Source organism: Anopheles coluzzii, chromosome 2, assembly GCF_943734685.1.
Source record: "Anopheles coluzzii chromosome 2, AcolN3, whole genome shotgun sequence".
NCBI lineage: Eukaryota > Metazoa > Arthropoda > Insecta > Diptera > Culicidae > Anopheles > Anopheles coluzzii.
The window spans coordinates 7212950-7231567 of NC_064670.1; the positions used below are offsets into that span (position 1 = coordinate 7212950).

Genomic DNA, 18618 nt, shown 5'->3' on the forward strand with positions numbered 1-18618 from the left:
AGATATTAGAAATACAGGAAACAAGTCAGTATGCGATTTGTGCTGCATAGTTTGTCGCTCAAGAAAATGAGTTTGCCACGTACATTTTACACATTTTTACACATTTCATGTACAAATACGGAAAGGAGAGAACTTAAGCTTTACGACGGTGTGTGTGAATCATGTCTCGCTCTATTTACTAAATTGTTAGCATTTAACAGCATTATCATTAGCAAATGCAATCAGAACTGTTTTGTTTACATTTTTGCTGCCTTAGATTTGACAGTTCGCACTGTGTTGTCGTCGTGACGTATCAAACAACATATAGGACTGGTGAAACATCATTTTGGGCCAGTAAAAATTCGTCCCATAAAATCAATTTCGTGCGTGATTGATTATGCAGCAGCACACATGAAATGGTAAACTGTGTGTATTAATTAATCATTGCAAAAATGTCAGTCCTACGTATAACGACCACGGTCCATACGAGGTTTGAACCCATGATGAGTGTGTTGTTAAGTCGTACAAGTAGACAATTGTACCATGGAACCGGCCGAAATCGCTCATTGCAATTCAATTGTCCGACTCTCTACGCAGGATAGTCTCGATCTTTTTTTATTGGGGAAAGTATTTTCTAAATGAGTGGAAATGACATCTGAAAAGTCAAAAATAAAAGTAGCATAATTGAATGGCGAATTGAATTCAAACACATGCTCTTGTAGGATTGAAAGAACCCTTTCAGTCTTACTCAGTACGTGGTTATCTCCAAACCTGATGATATTGTCGTACCGTTTAGACATGTCTAAGCAAACTTTTTCTAAGAGAATACGAGACAGTTTTTCAAACGGCGTAATATTATGAAGCTGAAGAGTGAAACAAGTTCTATTTCTCTTATGTTATTACAATTTCGAATGACTTTTTGTTATAGAGATCAAATCGGGATGTGCGCGGACGCACTTCCCGGCTACCAAAAATTGCGCACACGAGTTATCCACATGAGGGATAATCGCAGGGGTCAACCCAGCCCAAGTGTGCAATGGCCAGGCCTCGCCCTGGGGGAACCGCCTTCGTGATCACGGTAACCCCTGTGCCAGGTAAGTATGCTTTCTGCCGGTCACAACCAACCACCCCATTCGCCGGCCACATGCTACGCTAGCGATGCATAACGCTCAGCCATCAAATGCTTTATCTAACGCCCGGCTCGTACCCATCGCAGCAACCGAAACAACCCCCTGCTGGAAGGGATGGCAAGCTGGGGGGTAGCAAAACGAACGCAGAGAAGAAAGATAAAGCGGCAGAGCACGGGCTGAAGACGCTTCGAACGCATGCACAGCGAAGTCTTCTGTTAGCAGGTAGAAAATAAATCTTTAGAAAAAAGGGTGTGTTGTTCCCTTTTAGGTAGCAATGTTTTTGAGAATGTTTCATGATTTTTGTGAGCAAATGCTAGCAGGCCGAGTAGCTCAGGGCAACCGAAGCAACCATTCAGCTCACGGTCATACGAGGGTACACACGGCGTTTGTCGATGGCTTTAGAAAAGAGATTTTTGGTTCGTTTGCAAACCTTTGCCAAACATTGTAATGACGTGCGTGAGCAAAGCGATGACGTTATTGCATCAGCCGTGGCCAAGGGGAAAACGCACGCACTCGCGTCAAAGCGCGACAAACGGCATCTCCCTCCCCTACCGACGAAGACAGACGGCAAATGATGAAGCGCGGATAGCACGGAGGGCGTTCTATTGTAACATGTGGAATGTTTGTAAACTGAAGCGGTGCGTGCGTCTTGTTTTAATCTTTTTTGGGGAAGAATCGCTCTAGAAAAGGCAATCTTTCGATGTTGAATTTAAAGAATCGTTTAGAAAGGCCTTCACGTGCTATAAAAAGGCCTTTTTTCAATATAGAGCACTGCAACTGCACTGTGAGAATGTCCATAATCCGACGTTAGCAAAGCCCTCAATTCAAATTTAAGGATTTTTTCAGTTAAGTGATAAATTTTTACCAACCCTCAATAAGAAATATTTTCATTGAAAGTGGCAGTTTCAATTCAAAATTATAAATTATTTGTTTTTTTTTCTGCATTAATTTTATTATTTAAAAAAAGTCCTCAAATAGCACCAGCAAGTCCACCACCACCACGGGTAAAGGGCGTTCCACTTCGATGGCGCGTGTGTAATCCGCGCTTAACCACACGACCGAACGAACGAACGAACGAGCGCGTGTGCGTACGCAGGGATGCCCTTTCCAATGCAATGCTGATGGGTCGATGGTGCCCGAGGGTGGGGGTAAGCTACACACAAAATAGAAACTACCGTACACTGCAACCGACCGGATCGTCGTGCACCTAGCGTCGTGTAGCCGTTTTTCGCATCAGAAAACCTTCTGCCACTGTCGTTGACCGTCGTCGTCATCAGTCGTCGCTGTCGTCGAGGAAAATTTGCCCTCCATCAACACCCCCTTACCGACCGCCGCATTCTATTGTGCAAAAGATTTCCCCGTGAAAACTGTGAACTCGCTGTGTGTGTTTGAGTGGTTAAGCTCCCCGTGAAGAGGAAGCACTTTCCCTCCGGATTCCGATTTTCTCGACCGAATTTGTTCAATTTTCCAACCATGGCTTCGTACGGTTGTTGCGGTTGCGGTGTCTCGTGTTAAAAAAGGGGTGGCAAAACAGTTTTCCTTGCGGCATGGCACCACCAACAACGATGCAGGCGCGTGGCGTTCGCTCAAGGCAGCAGTTTTACGGTGTAAGTAGCAAGATTGGGCGGGGGGAGTAAAGCATTTTCCGAACTTACGCATCGCTAGAATGTATGTGCCACAGAGAGGGGAAGGAGGGTTACTAACACCCTCCCCCCCCCCCCCGCGCCCTACCCCCACTACCCCCCACAAACGTTTCATTGTCAGCTGTTGGTCAAGTTCAGGGACGGCAAACACAACAACGCTATCATGTGGGTTTTTGCTCCCTGTTTGCATTAATTACACCAACACACCGCGCGGTCCGACGCGGAAAAATGCAACATTTTTGCGTCGAAGGTCACCCGCGCGCGGTCCACGTCGTCAATGAAGCGCGGTGAACGGTGGGTTCATTTCGAATCGCCAACTTCCTCGAAATAAACACACCACTGTGCCGTGCCCCGTTCGTTCTTCAATGGTGCGTCATTCGTAGAAAGTTCATTCGCGGTACGGCGGCCCGCGGCTTGCTTGGATGGCTCGCCAACGTATTTCGCATTGTTCACGGACATGTCGGGGGGGTTGTTTTGAATTGAACTGCAGCAGCAGCAGCAGCACTTGGTTCACTCGTCAGCTGTTTGCAGTGAGCCATGAAATAGTGCAATAGTGCAGTGCTGCTGCTACTTCTGCGATGCCGGACCGCTAATACCCCAAACGGATTTTGACGGTTTGCATTCTTCTGCTCGGGCGGGGTGTTGATCGTGCCAACGGTTTGAACTCTTTCATTGCCAAACTCGAACACCGTTTGTTGCTGATTATTTGCACTCATCGAACGTATCACGTGGCAGTGTCGTGGCCTGTTTAAATCGGGACGCGCAAGCTGTCTCGCACACACCTAGCAAACCAGTAAAACAAAAAAGGGGAGGGGATTTTTCTGTTCGTGCCGTGTGCACGGGCACACACGCGCGCGCACACACTCTCGGCCGTGTGCGCGTGTGTGTCCGTGCGCTTCTAAACGCACACCAGCGCCCGCGCACACATAACGCGCACACGCATACCTTTGCCCCGGGCGGAGGCGCGAGCGCGCACGGCTAATACAAAGCGTGTGTGTGTGCGAAAACGCGTGATTATGTATGGCGGCTCTCGATCTGCTGCTTTGTTGTGTGTGCTGCTGCATCCCTCTTCCCGTTCTCTTCTGCATTTATAAAGCACGCGGTTTTTCTTCTTGCTCTCACTCTCGCCCTCTCGCAGACTATGAAGCCTTCCGCTAGCGCACCGGACACCAGCCCGACGACGACAACGACAGCGACGGCAGCAGCACCAATATCCATCGGCTTCCGACGAGCGGCCGCATCAGTAGTGGCAACAGAGCGAGCAGTGGCGGCCGCAGCCGTACTAGCAGCGCACGGCACGCGACATCCGGTCGCGCTGGAACAGTCCCCCCGTCCACGGCGGTGGCATCTTCTACCTCAGCGATCACCAACTCCAGCGCGCAGCACCGAGCGGCACCGAGTGCGTTACTTTCCATTTCGTTCCGTGCCCTCCGCACTCTAGCCGTAGGGATTCGGTCCTGTTTTTACTGTTTTGCTTGTTTTGACGTGATTTAATCTAATCTCCCGCATCTAATGCAACTGACTGATGGTGTGCGTCTGAGTGTGTGCGTGCCAAAGGGATAACGCGAGTGTGAATACCCATTAAGTGAGTGCGTTGTTAGTATGCATGCAAGAAAAAAGTGACACTTCCTCCACCCGTTACACACATACTTGCGAAACCCAATTGGCCCAAGGTGTTCGGCAAACCACTCGCAGGACGGCGGCAGCTACTAGCATCCTTAGCACAGGCGCACAGGTGTGTAGCCACGGGTTACGGGTTATCCAAGTGTGCGAGCATCACACCACACGCGCATGAGATAGAAATGTGCACAGCCTAGTCATCAAAACACCTATTCAAGCGCGAGCGATAGAGAGAGAAAATTGCGCTTTCATCTACACCTTGGTGATCCTCGTCGCCTTGGGCTGTGTGGTTTGTGGTGTGTTTACAAACGAAAGAGTGGCCGCGATGGAGGTACAGAACGTGCCAACGACTGGCGGTGGTGGTAGTACGCCCACTGTGTGGGTGTTCGGATATGGGTCCCTGTGCTGGTATCCGGGTTTCGAGTACACGGACTGCATTACCGGCTACATCCGCGGGTACGTGCGCCGGTTCTGGCAGGGCAATGTGACGCACCGTGGGACCAAGGAGAAGGTAAGGCTTGTTTTGAAGCATCCCTCAGCATCCGACCGATGTGACCCTCCCATCCCCCCCCCCCCCCCTCCTTAGCCCTTGAAATCTATCCCAAACGACCCATGGCGTAGACAGCAGACGACTTTAACCTACTTGACACGGCGGGGGGTATACAGCGAATACGCAAATGAGCTCTCTTATTTGCATTTGCGTTATTTCTTCTTCTTCCCAACATTTTACCATATGTGTGTGTGTGTGTGTTTGTGTGTCTCCTAACCACCACCTCCCTCGCCAACGGCACACAGGATCTACTTTGTCGCAAACGAGATCGGTGGTGGTGGTGGAAGGCTATTTTTATCAGTTTCCGTCGTCACACAATACGAGGGACAAAATTGGCGAACCCAAAACACCCAAACACGCGGCCATCGATTTGACGAGTTCCTCCGTTGTGTTGTTCGCCTGCTCGCACCGTTGGCGAAGGCGTGTGTTGGTAGTTGTTGTACCACGCGCTCGCCATTAAAAAAAAACGGCGGATTTTTCTACGCGAACATGCGAAGGGAAAAGGGAAGGAATAACAGCGTCAGCGAGTGGCGAGGGGGTTACCATTTAGGGCCAAGGGTTGGTGGCGTGTTTTGTAAACAACGGCACAGGAATGAAACACACATTTGGCACGTCGGGCTACCGATAAACCCAGCTGTGTTTGTGTTTGTGTGTGTTTAATTCACAAAAAAGAAGGCAGGCATAAAATGAAAACTAACACTTGTGGCGCGTTGTATTTACGCCGTTCGCGCTCGAGATCGCGAATATCTTTATACCACACCACAACGACGCTGCCCATCGCCGAACGCAAAACGACAGGACAAGAACATAAATAATAGGCGACGAGACCCTTTTCCCCGCTCCTCTGTTTGCGCAACCCCTCTCCCGTCGTGTGGCTCATCCGATACCGTCTGGTGGTGGTGGTGGTGTTGTATTTTGCTATTTGTTTTTGTTTAATATTCTGCCTTATAGCCGAGCCATTACACGTGCGGGAGCGGCACACAGCGTTGTTGTTGTTGTGCCGAGGCGTTACTTAACAATTGGCTCTATTTTGCAACTGCCTGCAGAGGAAGCGTGAGGCACTACAGGGTCGTGTAAATTGACACGAGACAAACGATAAACTGACAAAAACATAGGGAAAAAAGGAATAAAAACAGATACAGTGTCATAATGAAACAACGCTATAAACAAGCTCTCTACTGCACATTAACATTAGATCAGAACCGAACTAACGACCTGCTGTGTGGTAAATCATCTACTTAACAACGACAAAAAGAAACCCTTCTAATGGAGCGAGCGCGTTGTGTGTAACAGGTTATCAGTAGGTCTCTGCACAAACGCTAACAGTAGCGCTGATAAGCGCAGACTCGTTCTCTTGCTAACGAAAAGAAACGTCAACCAGAGCTTGCTTCGTATTGCACACAAGGACAGGGCAAAAGGGACTGTCGACACACAGCGGTAGCAAAAGGATGCGAGTAGCATCCCTTTGCAAAGGGAAGGCTTGTTGTGCATCGCTAGCGTAGCATGCGGCCGGCGAATGGGGTGGTTGGTTGTGACCGGCAGAAAGCATACTTACCTGGCACAGGGGTTACCGTGATCACGAAGGCGGTTCCCCCAGGGCGAGGCCTGGCCATTGCACACTTGGGCTGGGTTGACCCCTGCGATTATCCCTCATGTGGATAACTCGTGTGCGCAATTTTTGGTAGCCGGGAAGTGCGTCCGCGCACATCCCGATTTATTCTAATCTAACAAAAGCTACTTTTTGATGATAGTACTAAACTTTCTAGCTTAAAGACAGAGTAAGATGTTGCATAGCTCAATTCCAGAATTTATGCAAACGTCACCGCTCACAACGTTCTGTGCATCATCTGTTAATTACTCTATCAAGGGCGGTGTACTATTACTCACTGGAAAGACGTTATTCTTACGCACGGAAGACTGGAATAGTTTCACGCACCGTCATACGCATATCATCCATCTTCAAGCAAAGCGCTCTACACAATACCAGACGAGAAACTTATGCATGAAATCATCTTTTTCTTCTCTTTATTATGTTATCCCATGATGCTCTGTCTGCGCTTCCTTCAACGTGTGTGCCCTTCATTCAACGTAGCCGGGTCGCGTGGCCACTTTAATCGAGGACAAAGAGGTAAGTTACGGATACGTGTGCGGCGTTTTCTTGTTCTACCAGTAGCTACATGCTCCCGCTTGTCGTGATGCAGTTCCACTTGAGGGCAGCTGGTGGTTAAATGTGAATGTGCTTAAATTTCCCGAACGCAATCAGATGATGAGGTGTGATGTGTGATATTTGATACCGGCACTGGAGTATCGTGTATAAAGACTACAAACCTTTTGAGCGAGGAAGATGGCTTGATAATAGGAAGCATTTTTTCAATTAATGCCTAAAGTCGATTTTGTGTAATTGAATTGTTTTGCAAAAGTCAAGTAAAAAAGCTAGACTGACTGGTTGCATTGTGCTAGAACGCTACGGACTGTTCTAATTAATTAGTGTAAACACAATTCTAACAAGCAGTTAGATTCCATAAAGGGAGGAAAAAGGTGGAAATACATAAGCTGCAAGAATGCTTAGAGAAAACACGATTTTAACACAAGCACGCAGTTTTGCAAAATAGGAGGAAGAGCAGTTCTTTCTGAGTAAGCCCCATTGTGTGAGAGAGGAAGGGAGATGTACCCCCTCCCTGAGTCCCTCAACATGACTGTAAATATCTGGCAAGTTTGCACAATGTCTAAGCCAAGAGAGATTTGAACCCCCTCCACTTCTGACTGTGTGACAAGCGGGACGAGTCACGTCCTGACACTTTCTGCCCGGGGCCCGGGGACTTTTCCCATGGCATGCTTCGGTGTGAAGCAACGAGTGAGCTATGACAGCTCGTATGGAACCACGAGAGTTGAGCTAGGAAGAACCGCAAAGCATCTTCTCCACGGGGCGAAAGGGCCAACCCGTCCGCTTATATAGGGGCGCACAAAAATCCCGCTTCTAGCGATGTCTAACGCAGAACCTTACAACAGTGCACGCGCGCGCTATAAATAGATTGTATTTGAACATGGTTTGGAGGTTTGAAATTCCCGTTTTCTCTTTGCGCCTATCTTGCAGGGTATCACATGGGGCTGTGCATTTAGGGTGACCGGAAGCCACGCGCTGGACTATCTGCAGCAGCGCGAATGCACCCTCGGCGGGTACGTGACCGAGTACATCAAGTTCTACCCCCGGATCGCAACCGAACAGTCCGGCATCAGTGGGGAAGCATTTCCGGCCCTCGTGTACATCGCGACGCCCAAGAACGAGCACTGGATCGGCGAGGAACCGTTGCTGGTGACGGCCCGCCAAATCGTCGAGTGCCGCGGCCCGAGCGGCCACAACGTCGAGTACCTGGTGCGGCTGGCCATGTTCATGCGGGACGAGCTGCCGGGCGCGTGCGACGAGCATTTGTTCGAGCTCGAGGGGCTCGTGCGCCGGTTCGTGGCGGAAGCGAACGTGCAGCTGGAGCTGCTGCTGGTCGGAAACGTTACACCTCACCGGATCCGGCGCGATACGCATGAGGAGGTGCGGCGCCACGTCACGTTCGAGTACACGTCGCGCGTTCCCGATACCAAGCTGCGCTGTTTGCACATCTAAACCTCCTCCTCCCCCGCCCCGCGGTCCTGTCCGATACTCATTGAACGCCATTTAATTAGTACTTTGCTTTAAAGTTCTTTTCTACGAAACGCACAAAGAGAAGCACCACACACACGCGCGCGTGTGAATCCGATTGGTGGGTGTGCGTGTGTGTGTGAGCGTGTTTCCTTTTTTACAATACAAAACAAACAAAAATCCCTAGCCTTAAGACTGCTACCACTGAACGCTACTACTATTATTACTACAGTTGACTATAAAGTGTTTTATGTTATAATGAAATATAGAGTCTTATTCATTTATTTAAGTGTAAACTTCAGCTTGAACAAACGCGCTCAGCGACTGCGTGGGTGTGGGGCGTAAAGAGGGGGGGAAGAGCTGTGTTTCCACTCCTTTCCACTCCTTCGCACAGTCTCAGTTGGTGAGAATTTCGCTCGCCCGGCTCTCGATCAGCTGCTCCATCGACGTGATGGACGACATCCACGTGTCCAGGGTAGAGGCCATACCGGCCACCTGCTTGCGGTCGAGCACGCGGGGCTGCACCCAGGTCATGTTCACCACACCGGCCACCTCATCGATCGCACCTTTGACGAGCCCCTGGGCCAGCGCCTTCATGATCAGTATTTCGACCTCCTTGATCGGCAGTTTTGCCTCCTTGGCAATCTCGTCGAACGTGATGGTGCGCTTGTTGGCCGGCCGCTTGAACGTCATCTCCATCAGGCAGAGGAGTGAAATCTTCTGCCGCAGCTTCACCTCCTGCGCGGCCAGATCGGCAATCGAGCTCCATTTCGGCTTCATCTGCTCGAACTTGACAATGTCGCCCGAGTTGAACGCACGCAACAGCTCCACCAGCCACTCGTTTTCGGTACCGTTGAGCGATTCAAGGATTGGATGTGCTAGCTGAAAAGATGAGATTCCTGTTAGTCCGGTGAACACTAGAACAGTCACCCTTCTTCTCCTTACCAGCTCTCCGATGTTGTAGATGCCTTCGCCAAGCAGTGCCGCCAAACCGAGGCAGAAAGCTTGCTGTGCCCACTGATCCTTAGGGTAGGTATCGATCGAGCAGCCCAAAAATTGCAAACCACACCGGTAGTAATCACTGTGCTGGCCGACCAATCTGAAAATTGCATTCGTATGCATTAAAGAATATCGAGAAATATACAAACAATTCCGCAAGACGCTTCCCTACCGATAGTAGTTGGCTGCTAGCATGTAGTATTTGCCGTGCACCGGCGTCACATTGCCCGCCTCCTCGAGGATGTCCTTCAGATCTTCGATGATTTTTTTCGTCTCATCCAGCTGGTTCAGATGCTCGAGATGGATCTGGCCCTGCAGCACCTTGCACATCCATACGGCCTGGTCGCAGATTTTCACCTTGTCCTTTAGCTTCTCGAGGAACGCGATCGCTTCCTTCTTATCGGAAAGGTACGAAATGACGACGGTGAGGATTTCCACCAAACCGTAAGGATTGATTCTGTAAAAGCAAAAGAGCGCTGCTCATTAACAGCGATCCAATACCAGCAAGGGAGTAGCGCAATACCCACTTTGTTTCGAAGGAGGCGATGAAGTTGTGGTACAGCGCAAGCAAAGCTTCCTCGTTCTGTAGGGCAGGATGCTTCACGAAGGTGTCCACCTTTATGGTCAACTCATTCCAAAGCCTGGCGAAGGAAGGAAGAGAATTAAACGGGGTTGTTAAAACGGATGCTATAAGTATATAGCATCGTGCTCTTTCCGGCGAAGATATAAGGAATTGTGGATTGTTTTCCTACGCGTTTCGGCGGGGAGGATGCTTACTTTTCATTGTACAACTCTTCCAGCACCGTCCATTCGGCCGCTAGATCTTTATCGGTGGTTTTCTTCTGTTCCGCCAGGTAGCTTGCAACGTTGACGTTGGACATTATGAATTACTTTTATTCTCAAATACCTGTTAATAACAAAACTACGTGCAATTGCTTCGTGTAATTTAGAGCGAATTCTTTTTTGTGATACTTTTGATGTCATGCGGTTTGACAGTTTGGAATGATTTGCCAAAACTTTGCGGCCGGGTCAAAATCTTTATGGTCTCGTGTTGAGTACTTGAGCTCAAAAGTTTGCTTGGTTTTACAGGACACAAACCTGCCAAAAGTATTCAACTCACAATCGTACACATTTTGACAGTTGTCGGAATTGAACTGCCCAAGGTTTATTCATATTTGATGGCAAGTTGGAGCAATGTTTGAATTGATCGTTTTTCGACTCAAAATTACTGAACAGCCATAGCATATATTTCATGTAAGTAAAGAAAAACACGACTTATTTATGCTCGGATAGCTGTTTACCCTTTTTTATTTTTTACATACATACAACATACACACACACATACATACAATTCATAGAAGTCTTAACAGTAAGAATTTTCAACATGAAAATGCAGTCATAGGGGTTCGCTCGTTTGAATTCACTTTCGCGTGTTCCAGCTTTAAAAAGGTAGCAAGATATGGCTTGTCGTTGGCGAAGTTACTTGTATCGCTGCATCAGCATCAGCAGCTGCTTGTAGACCACCTCCGGCGCGTCGTTACCCCACAGAAAGTCCACGTGGTTGAAGTTATCGTTCGGTATCTTGAACATACCGATCGAGGTGCGGTGCAGCTGATTGAACAGATTGGCCACATCCTTCGGACCCGCCAGCCAATCGTTGTTCGCGTAGAACAGCGCTATCGGGGTGGATATGTTTTCCAGATTGTATCCCGGCGGTGACGCACGGCCGTAGCGGCGCTGATTTTCGCTCTCGCCATAATCGAACAGCTGAAAGTTGCCCTCGTTGTGAATCTCCTGCGCATAGTGTACGACCGTCTTGGTCGAGGTGCCGGCCGGCGTGTGGCCAAAGATGACCGGCATCAGGGTGGCGTTGTACTGCTCCTTGTCGAAGCCGCACAGCACGAATACCGTGTTCTCGCAGATGTACTTTTCCGCCTCGGTCAGCTCGCAGCCGTACTTGGCGAGATAGCGTATGATTTTGTTCTGCGGCATAAACTCGTTGCCGCCGAAGAATTTCAGTATCATCTGGGGAAAGGGATAAGTTGATGCGGTTTAGAGAATGCAGCTTTGGATGCGACGATGCGACATGTGTGAATGTTATTAAGACAGTTTTTCTGTGATGAGTACTATTAAAACCGTGAGGATGAGATAATGTACAGCGTGATGAAGGATATTGGAAACACTTCCTACCATAATAGTCCGGTAGATACTTATTGATAAGAGTGAATATATTATGCATCCTTCGTTCCCCCCTTCATGAACCATACCTTAACAACTATTTACAAAAGATTACATTTCATGAATGATGAGTATGAGAAAGAACTTGGAGAAACCCGCCCAGAATGTTAAATAATACTACATAAATTGCATTAAAATCTTATCAGAGTGCTTAAATACTTTCGCCTTTTGAAAACTTGAAATAGAACATCCACACCAATAAAGTTTCCTTTGCACCGGGACTGGCCAGAGCTGCTACTGTGTCCCACGGCACAGAGCAAATAGGACGATGACCGGTCAACCGGACATCCGCTTAAAAGCCACCCAGCACTCATCCCTTAGCGTATAGAAAGAGAAACACGACCACCGGAGGAAGAGGGAACCGAATAATGGATGTTCGTAGCGTGCACACACACACACACATAGGGCATGTTTGCATGTGTGGCACGCCGGGCGAAACACCAGCAGAAAACTCACCAGCAATCGCAACGAGAGTCGTTTGAGAATGTCATTCGCGAGACCATCAACCCAATTGGGAACACGAAGGTTATCGAAATAGTTTAGCGGTATCTACTGATACGACGACCCGGACAAGGGAGATATAAATGTGTTTGTGTGTGTGTATGTTGGCATGATGATGGGTTGAGCAACGGAACAACGGGATGAAATGAAACAAAAAAACACGTACGACAAATGTAGAAGAGACAACATTGGGGACAGAACAGTGAGTGTTCTAATTATTGCAGAACAGGGAATTCGCTGTAAGCGCCCGTTACGTCCTCTCGCCTTCCTTACCTCGATATCGTGCGAAAATGGAGCTAGCAGACGGATGGGACTCTTTACGTGACCCATAAACGCAACCGGTGCGAGGGCAAAGACGGCCTCCAGCCGCTCGTTGTACTCCGGGCGGCTTGCCAGCAGTGCGAAGATCATCGTCGTGCCCATCGAGTGTCCCACGTACAGCAGATTGCGCGTCGTATCGTTCCGCTCTTGTGCTGGGTGGAGAAGGAGGAGAGGTCAATTAACACCAGAATCACCGAAAGAACAACCACCGCCTCTCATTCTCTCCCTCTCTTACCGCGCATGTTGTACAGATAATCAATCTCGGCCGGTATGTCGTACATGGCCATCTCGTGCCAGCTAAAGTCCCAGAACGCGGTCTCGTCGCTGCTGAAGCTGACGTGCTTGCGGGAGTAAGTGTTGCCCCGCGCATTGCCCAACCACACGTCGTAGCCGGCGTCGGCCAGTATGAACGCCAGCGCCTTTTCCGGCCCGCTCAGCAACCAGTCGGCCGAGCTGGACAGCAGTCCGTGCTGCAGAAATACGGGCTGGCCCGTACCCTTGCCACCCTGCGCGGTGCATCCGATCCGGCCGCAGGGAAGCCGATGCAGCGTCAGCAGATAGCCGTCCGCCGTTTTGAGAGTGTGAGATTCTGCCTGATAGCCGTGACGGACCGCTATTTCGGGCTGCAAATGGAGGAGAGAGAGAGAGCGGTGATTATAGGGACATGCAATTAATAGAGTTTATTTTCAGTGGCCCGCATTTTTGCTGTCGGATTTATGGTACAGTTGATGACCAGCATCATAAGGAAGGATAAGGAAGTGACGATGATTCAGTATTAATGATGGTTGTAATCTATTTCGCCGTTAAGGTGTTTATTGTCAAGCGATGATGTAGCTTTCAAATGAATAGTTTGGCAGCTTTGGCCAATAAAAGTTTACATCCATCCGTTACGGGTTTAACTGCTTTATCGATCGCTCACTTTAAAGTCCGCACTACGTAAGGCACTCAAAAATGACCTCCAAACGGACCTCTGCCGGGCCGCTCCAATGTATCGTCCTTGATGGTTGCTCACTACGCTGGCTGGCTGGTTTCCTCGAGAAACCTCCAGCTCCAGTGTCAAAAGTCAGAACGATAGAAACGATGCATGCAAACGGACAATTACTTTACCGGGACCGCCTTAACCGAGTGCACGACACGCACACACCCAGTGTAGCATGCCATACGTCGTTCTCCGTGCCTATCCGTTGTTGAGGCGCACAAAAAACCGAGCCTTCCATTAGTGCGATGATGATTCCGACGACGCCCTAGATCCTTGGGAAAATGTCAAAACAGACCATTCTTTTGCGTCGCCGGATGTTCTGGTTCATCCCTTTATTAAAGCCCAGTGCGACCGGTACAAAACACATCTACTATGCAGATAGACTTCGTGAGGAAGGGTGTGTGTGCGTTACTATACACATACATTACACGCTAACTGCTCAGAGGGCTAAGGACTTTCTTTGTTCTTGGGTTTCGCATTGTACCAAAGAAGAAACAGGGAGCCTTCGAAGTCCAAAGAAGTCTCCAGACCCGGTAGTAGTTTCGTGCTAGGAAAAAGGAAACTCCCCTAGTCATACACCAAACCGTACCGGTGTACAATTTCATAATCGAGTGTCCTGCTTTTTTTTCTATTTGCTCCAGAATTCAACGTCAAGAACTCGCAAAAGAGCTATAATTTATCGGTCCAATTTCCGACCCTCCCTTACACGATGATGATGATGATGATTGGCCTTGTTTCGAGCGACCAAGCCCACGGGGTGGGTTTCTGCTAAACACGCAAATACAGCATTTGTGGGACATGGGACGAACGGAATAGCGAACGAAGCTACTGCTATGTGAGTTAGCCCGATAGAAAACTCGGTTTGATTATCCTCACAGCACGTGAAGACCATTGAAAAATGTCAATTTTAAATTCATTCCAAACAAATGACAACAAATAACGCTCATTTAGACGATGGTGAGGCGGCAAGGCATTGTGTCGTGCATTCGATGCATCTGTGGGCGATATTTTACACAAACGACCCTTCACATACCATGTGTATCGTTGCTCGTGCATCGTCCTTTGTGTGTATTTGTGCTTCTATTGTGGCCCTCCCGTTTGTCCTGTTTGCCACCGTACGCTCCCTCTTGTTCGCCTTTCGTTTCCTAATGCAACTTCCTTTTCCGCCGACGATGCAACGCGCCGTGGAAACACGGGTTTATGGTGTACCTCAAATAGTCCCACCCACACAGCACACGGACACCGCGCCATGTCTGTTCGGTTCGTTCGGTTGTGTGGTTGATTTCCGGCTAAAACAACCATACCTTCCAAAGCCATCCGTGGGTGGGCACATGGTGGAGGGAAGATAATGTTTGTAGTTCCAACACGAACCTCCGAATAGCGACAGAGGCAAGGGCAATCCTTTTTTCCTTCAATCCTTTATGGGTACTATTTTTATAGGCCACAAAACAACCGAACAAAAAACAAGCTCGCCTAACCGATCCTGGCAATTATGTCTCGTCGTCGTCGTCGTCGTTCTGTGGGTGCAATATTTGTTAGCACTGATGTCCATTAATTTCGTTCCCCATCTTTCAGCGGGTGTGTGTGTGTGTGCCCTTGGTAAAGGTTGTGGGACCGCAGTATTGTAGTAACACCACCCTGGCCGTCGATGATCGAACACGACCAGACGAGGTCGTCTATACATTATTCAGCTTGCTACGGCATGGCCAGTCCGCCCGGCGAGAGAATTCGTTATCCTGGCGGCGGCTATCATCGCATCAATCACAGGCTGTTAATACGATATGCATCTTTCGTTTACGATTCTTTTTTGCTTGTTTTTGGTACACGGTCCTATCGAAGACGTCCACGTGGTGGTGTCCACTTCTGTGTGTGTGTGTATGTGGGAAAGCATATGCATACCGCGAGGAGCCAAGGTTTCACCTGGCAAACATTTGCATCGTTTCTCAAACCGTTTGCGATGCACAAGCAAGGCGAAGAAAAAGGTGATAGTAATCAAATCAGTGCTTCACTTTTCGTCGTCCCAGATGCTCCCCTTTGCTCGCTGTTACTTGCTTCTTGGTGTGGGCAGCTAAACGTGGAACGTGGTGTGTGTGAGGATGATTATTAGAGCAATTAAATTAGCTCCATCGGATCGGGAGAACGCGTTCGTCCGAGCCAGTGGGCCGTGTCGTTTGGTGGCTGCACACGGCGGCGCAAGCTAAAGCTCAAGGCCAAATTGGATTAAGCTTTGCGGAAACCCGGCTGGATTACGCGAACTGGAGCTTGTATACACACGGCACCTGCATCCGCTGCCACGCAATGGGGCCGCTACCTTTCGGGCTGCCCGGCTGTAAGTGCTTTATTTTTGCTTCAGTTAATCTAATTTCGCCGAAGCTAAATGAATCATAAGGGAGATGATGATTACAACCAACTGGGTGATTCATTTATGTAAAAATAGTCCTCCACACTCTTCCGGGAGTAGTTATTATGTATGTTGTTTGTATTCTACAGTCCATTTCTGTGCCAAGCGGAGAAGTTATAAACAAGTGATAAGTTCTCGATGGAGATAAGTGACGTTCATTAAAAGATGACTTAACAATGTTGTGGTTTTTTTCGGTTTTGACACTAATGGAGAGTAGTTTTATGTTTTTAAGTACACTCTTATGTTACAGCAGCTTTTTTGTGTGTGTGAAAAATCACTAACTTAATTTAGAGTCCACTATATAGACGAGAAGCTTAACAGGAAGATTTAAGCAATGCTAAAAGGTTTTAAAATAAATAGGAATAAATTAATGATTTTTAGCACTCAGCTTTTCCTTACACGCATGTGAGCAGACAAAGCTTGAAAGTGGGACGTTCGATATGCATTTTTAATGACTTAATAAAACCAATGCTTAGCTTTCAGTTATTCAGTTTTGCAATGAGATGCAATGAGAACTCCGGGGTATACAACTTTAGGAAAGTAGTACAAACAGTTACTGAAAAATAAAATAAGTAAAACAAACAATTGCATCCCTTACTTACCGTGCTGAGATCGGTATCCGGATTGTACGGTATGGATGGTTCCTTGGGGCGCAACCAAACGAACGGATTCCAAAACGGCAGCGGTGCACGCGTACCATGCGTTGTGGACGTCGTCGTAGTCGTCGTCGTCGTCGTGCTCGTGCTCGTAGTGGTACCGGTGGCAAACGTGGTCGGTGGTGCTGACGGTATGGCCGGTTGGTGATCACTCAAATCAATGCTCCCGACCGGAATCAGTACGGGCGAGAGGGGTTCTGCCGAGACGGAAGGCACCTCCGCCAGTGGTGGTGGTTCCGTTCCCCGGCCCTGTCGCTGATCGTAAGCATCTTCGAGGAAGTTTTGCGCCGTAGCGGCCGTCGTCATCAGCTGCGAGATAAAGTTGTCAAACAGGCCACCGTCGGCGCTGGCCGGGCGTAGCGTGAGGAGTAGAACGGTAATCACCACCACCAAACCATTGCGCGGCCGGAACAGTTTCCCACACCGAATCAACATCGCGGGTCGGTGGAAAATGCGCGCTTTTCACCGCGCTCAAATTGCTAGAATGCCGAGACGCTTTCGTTCCCACGGACCGTTTTCTCTTATCTAGTTTTCCCCGGCAGCTTATCCGAGGAAACGGCGGCGTAGCGAATCGTTTGATCTGTGACTTTGCTTCACAAAACACACAGGCACACACACGTACGCACACAGAAAACTGTGCGGAAAGCGCACACAAAAGCGAATCTTCTTCGGCGGCAGTTGGCGTGGACTGTGACTGACTCACCGCCCCACAGCGGTCCGGTTGTCTCGCGCCAGTGGGGATATACGATGGCCAAAGCTTTTGTGTGCGTGTGTGGTGGCAAACAGGCGCGCAAAAGTGTGTCAGTGAGTCGCGACGGTACGATGCGGATCGCGTTTTGTTTTATTTCCCTTTTTGTTATTTTTTTTAGTTCAAACTTTTCACCAAAGCAAGCGCGCGCACACAACTCTTTCACGCGATTACCGAGCGGATTGCTGTCCAGCGGGCACTGCACTCAGCCGGCCCATCCGCGGTGCGTATTTATATTGCTTTCGAATGTATGGTGCGCGCACAATCACAATTCCGGTACGGTTCCTTCCCTTATCGATCAGCGTTCGGTGCAAAGTTCTGCCGCCCGCCGTTCCAGCACGTACGGCGGTAATGATGACGAGGATGATGATGATGATCGACGAGCCCGTTTGCCATGCCACACAGAAGCGGCACAGAAGAAGGACGCGTTGCTATGACTCAATCGTGCAACACAACATAGGCTGTGAGTGTTCCGATTAGGGAAGTGCGAGCGTGGCTGTAACCGACGGGTAATAGATCAACACAACACTTGAACGGAAGCTGCATCTGCACGGTCAGCTGCGGTGGGGATGCAACGAAACCGTATGGTAACTTTCTTTTCACATTTTGTGTGTTTGTGTTGATTTAGCGCACCCCTTCCCAACGAGAGTGGCAGCGGATCTTGGTCTTCAATTAGGACACGTTTTAGCGTTCGTTTTTGGCGCGGGGTGAATTCAACGAAACGGCAACGCACACACCGATGTTCAAGGGGATGCACTTTTTCGGCGCGCGTTTAGGGGCGTCCGCAGTCGCCCAGCACAATATTTTTTTTTATAGAACTTAATGGAAATTGAAAGTCTGTAATAATGAATGCTTTATACGAGGTACACTGATGCACTAAGATTAACTAGAGAGCTGTGTGTAGAATTGTAACTTTACCGATCGCACGAAACACGTCCTTCCCACACGAACATCAACAGCCTTTTGGTTGTGTTGATTGTTGTGCGTTGTGTATTGATACGTTTGTTGTGTATGCCAAGGTTGATAGACGACGGGTAGATTGGTAAGGAAGTGGTCTCGGTTTTAGAGCGTTTCTACATGCAACGAGAGTCTGCAGGTGAGAGAGTTGGCTGTGAGAGAATTGACAACGGGTTTCTCATGGCGGTGTGTGTAGAAGCTCTGAAAAGCGCCGAAATGAGACTTTTGGAATGATGTTGAAAAAAAAAATCGATTTTAATCGCTA

The 18618-nt window shown here is 48.8% G+C and overlaps 3 protein-coding genes and 2 non-coding genes across 5 annotated transcripts; 2 read left to right on the top strand and 3 right to left on the bottom strand.

The window, feature by feature from the left end:
* Nucleotides 1–915: 915 nt before the first annotated feature.
* On the bottom strand, nucleotides 916–1081 carry LOC120954295 (U1 spliceosomal RNA). The gene has a single exon (XR_005751669.1). It is a non-coding gene; the product is annotated as a U1 spliceosomal RNA (small nuclear RNA).
* A 1145-nt stretch (nucleotides 1082–2226) lies between these two features.
* LOC120949033 (glutathione-specific gamma-glutamylcyclotransferase 1) lies at nucleotides 2227–8817 on the top strand. The gene is made up of 4 exons (XM_040365987.2): nucleotides 2227–2716; nucleotides 3891–4883; nucleotides 7015–7050; nucleotides 8017–8817. Exons 2-4 carry the CDS (start codon nucleotides 4698–4700, stop codon nucleotides 8536–8538), a joined length of 744 nt encoding a protein of 247 aa, XP_040221921.2. The 5' UTR covers nucleotides 2227–2716; nucleotides 3891–4697; the 3' UTR covers nucleotides 8539–8817.
* On the top strand, nucleotides 6470–6635 carry LOC120954296 (U1 spliceosomal RNA). Its single transcript, XR_005751670.1, has one exon. It is a non-coding gene; the product is annotated as a U1 spliceosomal RNA (small nuclear RNA).
* LOC120949032 (26S proteasome non-ATPase regulatory subunit 13) lies at nucleotides 8800–10549 on the bottom strand. Its single transcript, XM_040365986.2, has 5 exons — nucleotides 10330–10549; nucleotides 10080–10193; nucleotides 9725–10009; nucleotides 9499–9652; nucleotides 8800–9435 (listed from the first exon to the last, which is right to left on the bottom strand). The coding sequence occupies exons 1-5, from the start codon at nucleotides 10431–10433 to the stop codon at nucleotides 8950–8952; spliced, it is 1143 nt and encodes a 380-aa protein (XP_040221920.1). The 5' UTR covers nucleotides 10434–10549; the 3' UTR covers nucleotides 8800–8949.
* Nucleotides 10550–10827: 278 nt separating this feature from the next.
* Nucleotides 10828–18371, bottom strand: LOC120950560 (lipase 3-like). Its single transcript, XM_040368689.2, has 4 exons — nucleotides 16595–18371; nucleotides 12848–13235; nucleotides 12565–12764; nucleotides 10828–11577 (listed from the first exon to the last, which is right to left on the bottom strand). Exons 1-4 carry the CDS (start codon nucleotides 17081–17083, stop codon nucleotides 11032–11034), a joined length of 1623 nt encoding a protein of 540 aa, XP_040224623.1. The 5' UTR covers nucleotides 17084–18371; the 3' UTR covers nucleotides 10828–11031.
* Nucleotides 18372–18618: the final 247 nt, after the last annotated feature.

Bases quoted from the DNA above. Each gene is read 5' to 3' on its own strand.
- LOC120950560 (XM_040368689.2), bottom strand. From the start codon at position 17,083: ATGTTGATTCGGTGTGGGAAACTGTTCCGGCCGCGCAATGGTTTGGTG. The intron at 13,236-16,594 runs GTAAGTAAGGGA...CTCCATTTGCAG, and splicing joins CGGATACCGATCTCAGCACG to CCCGAAATAGCGGTCCGTCA. The intron at 12,765-12,847 runs GTAAGAGAGGGA...TTCTCCACCCAG, and splicing joins TTATCTGTACAACATGCGCG to CACAAGAGCGGAACGATACG.
- LOC120949032 (XM_040365986.2), bottom strand. From the start codon at position 10,433: ATGTCCAACGTCAACGTTGCAAGCTACCTGGCGGAACAGAAGAAAACC. The intron at 9,653-9,724 runs GTAGGGAAGCGT...TGCAATTTTCAG, and splicing joins CTAGCAGCCAACTACTATCG to ATTGGTCGGCCAGCACAGTG. The intron at 9,436-9,498 runs GTAAGGAGAAGA...TCATCTTTTCAG, and splicing joins TCTACAACATCGGAGAGCTG to CTAGCACATCCAATCCTTGA.
- LOC120949033 (XM_040365987.2), top strand. From the start codon at position 4,698: ATGGAGGTACAGAACGTGCCAACGACTGGCGGTGGTGGTAGTACGCCC. The intron at 4,884-7,014 runs GTAAGGCTTGTT...CATTCAACGTAG, and splicing joins ACCGTGGGACCAAGGAGAAG to CCGGGTCGCGTGGCCACTTT. The intron at 7,051-8,016 runs GTAAGTTACGGA...CCTATCTTGCAG, and splicing joins CTTTAATCGAGGACAAAGAG to GGTATCACATGGGGCTGTGC.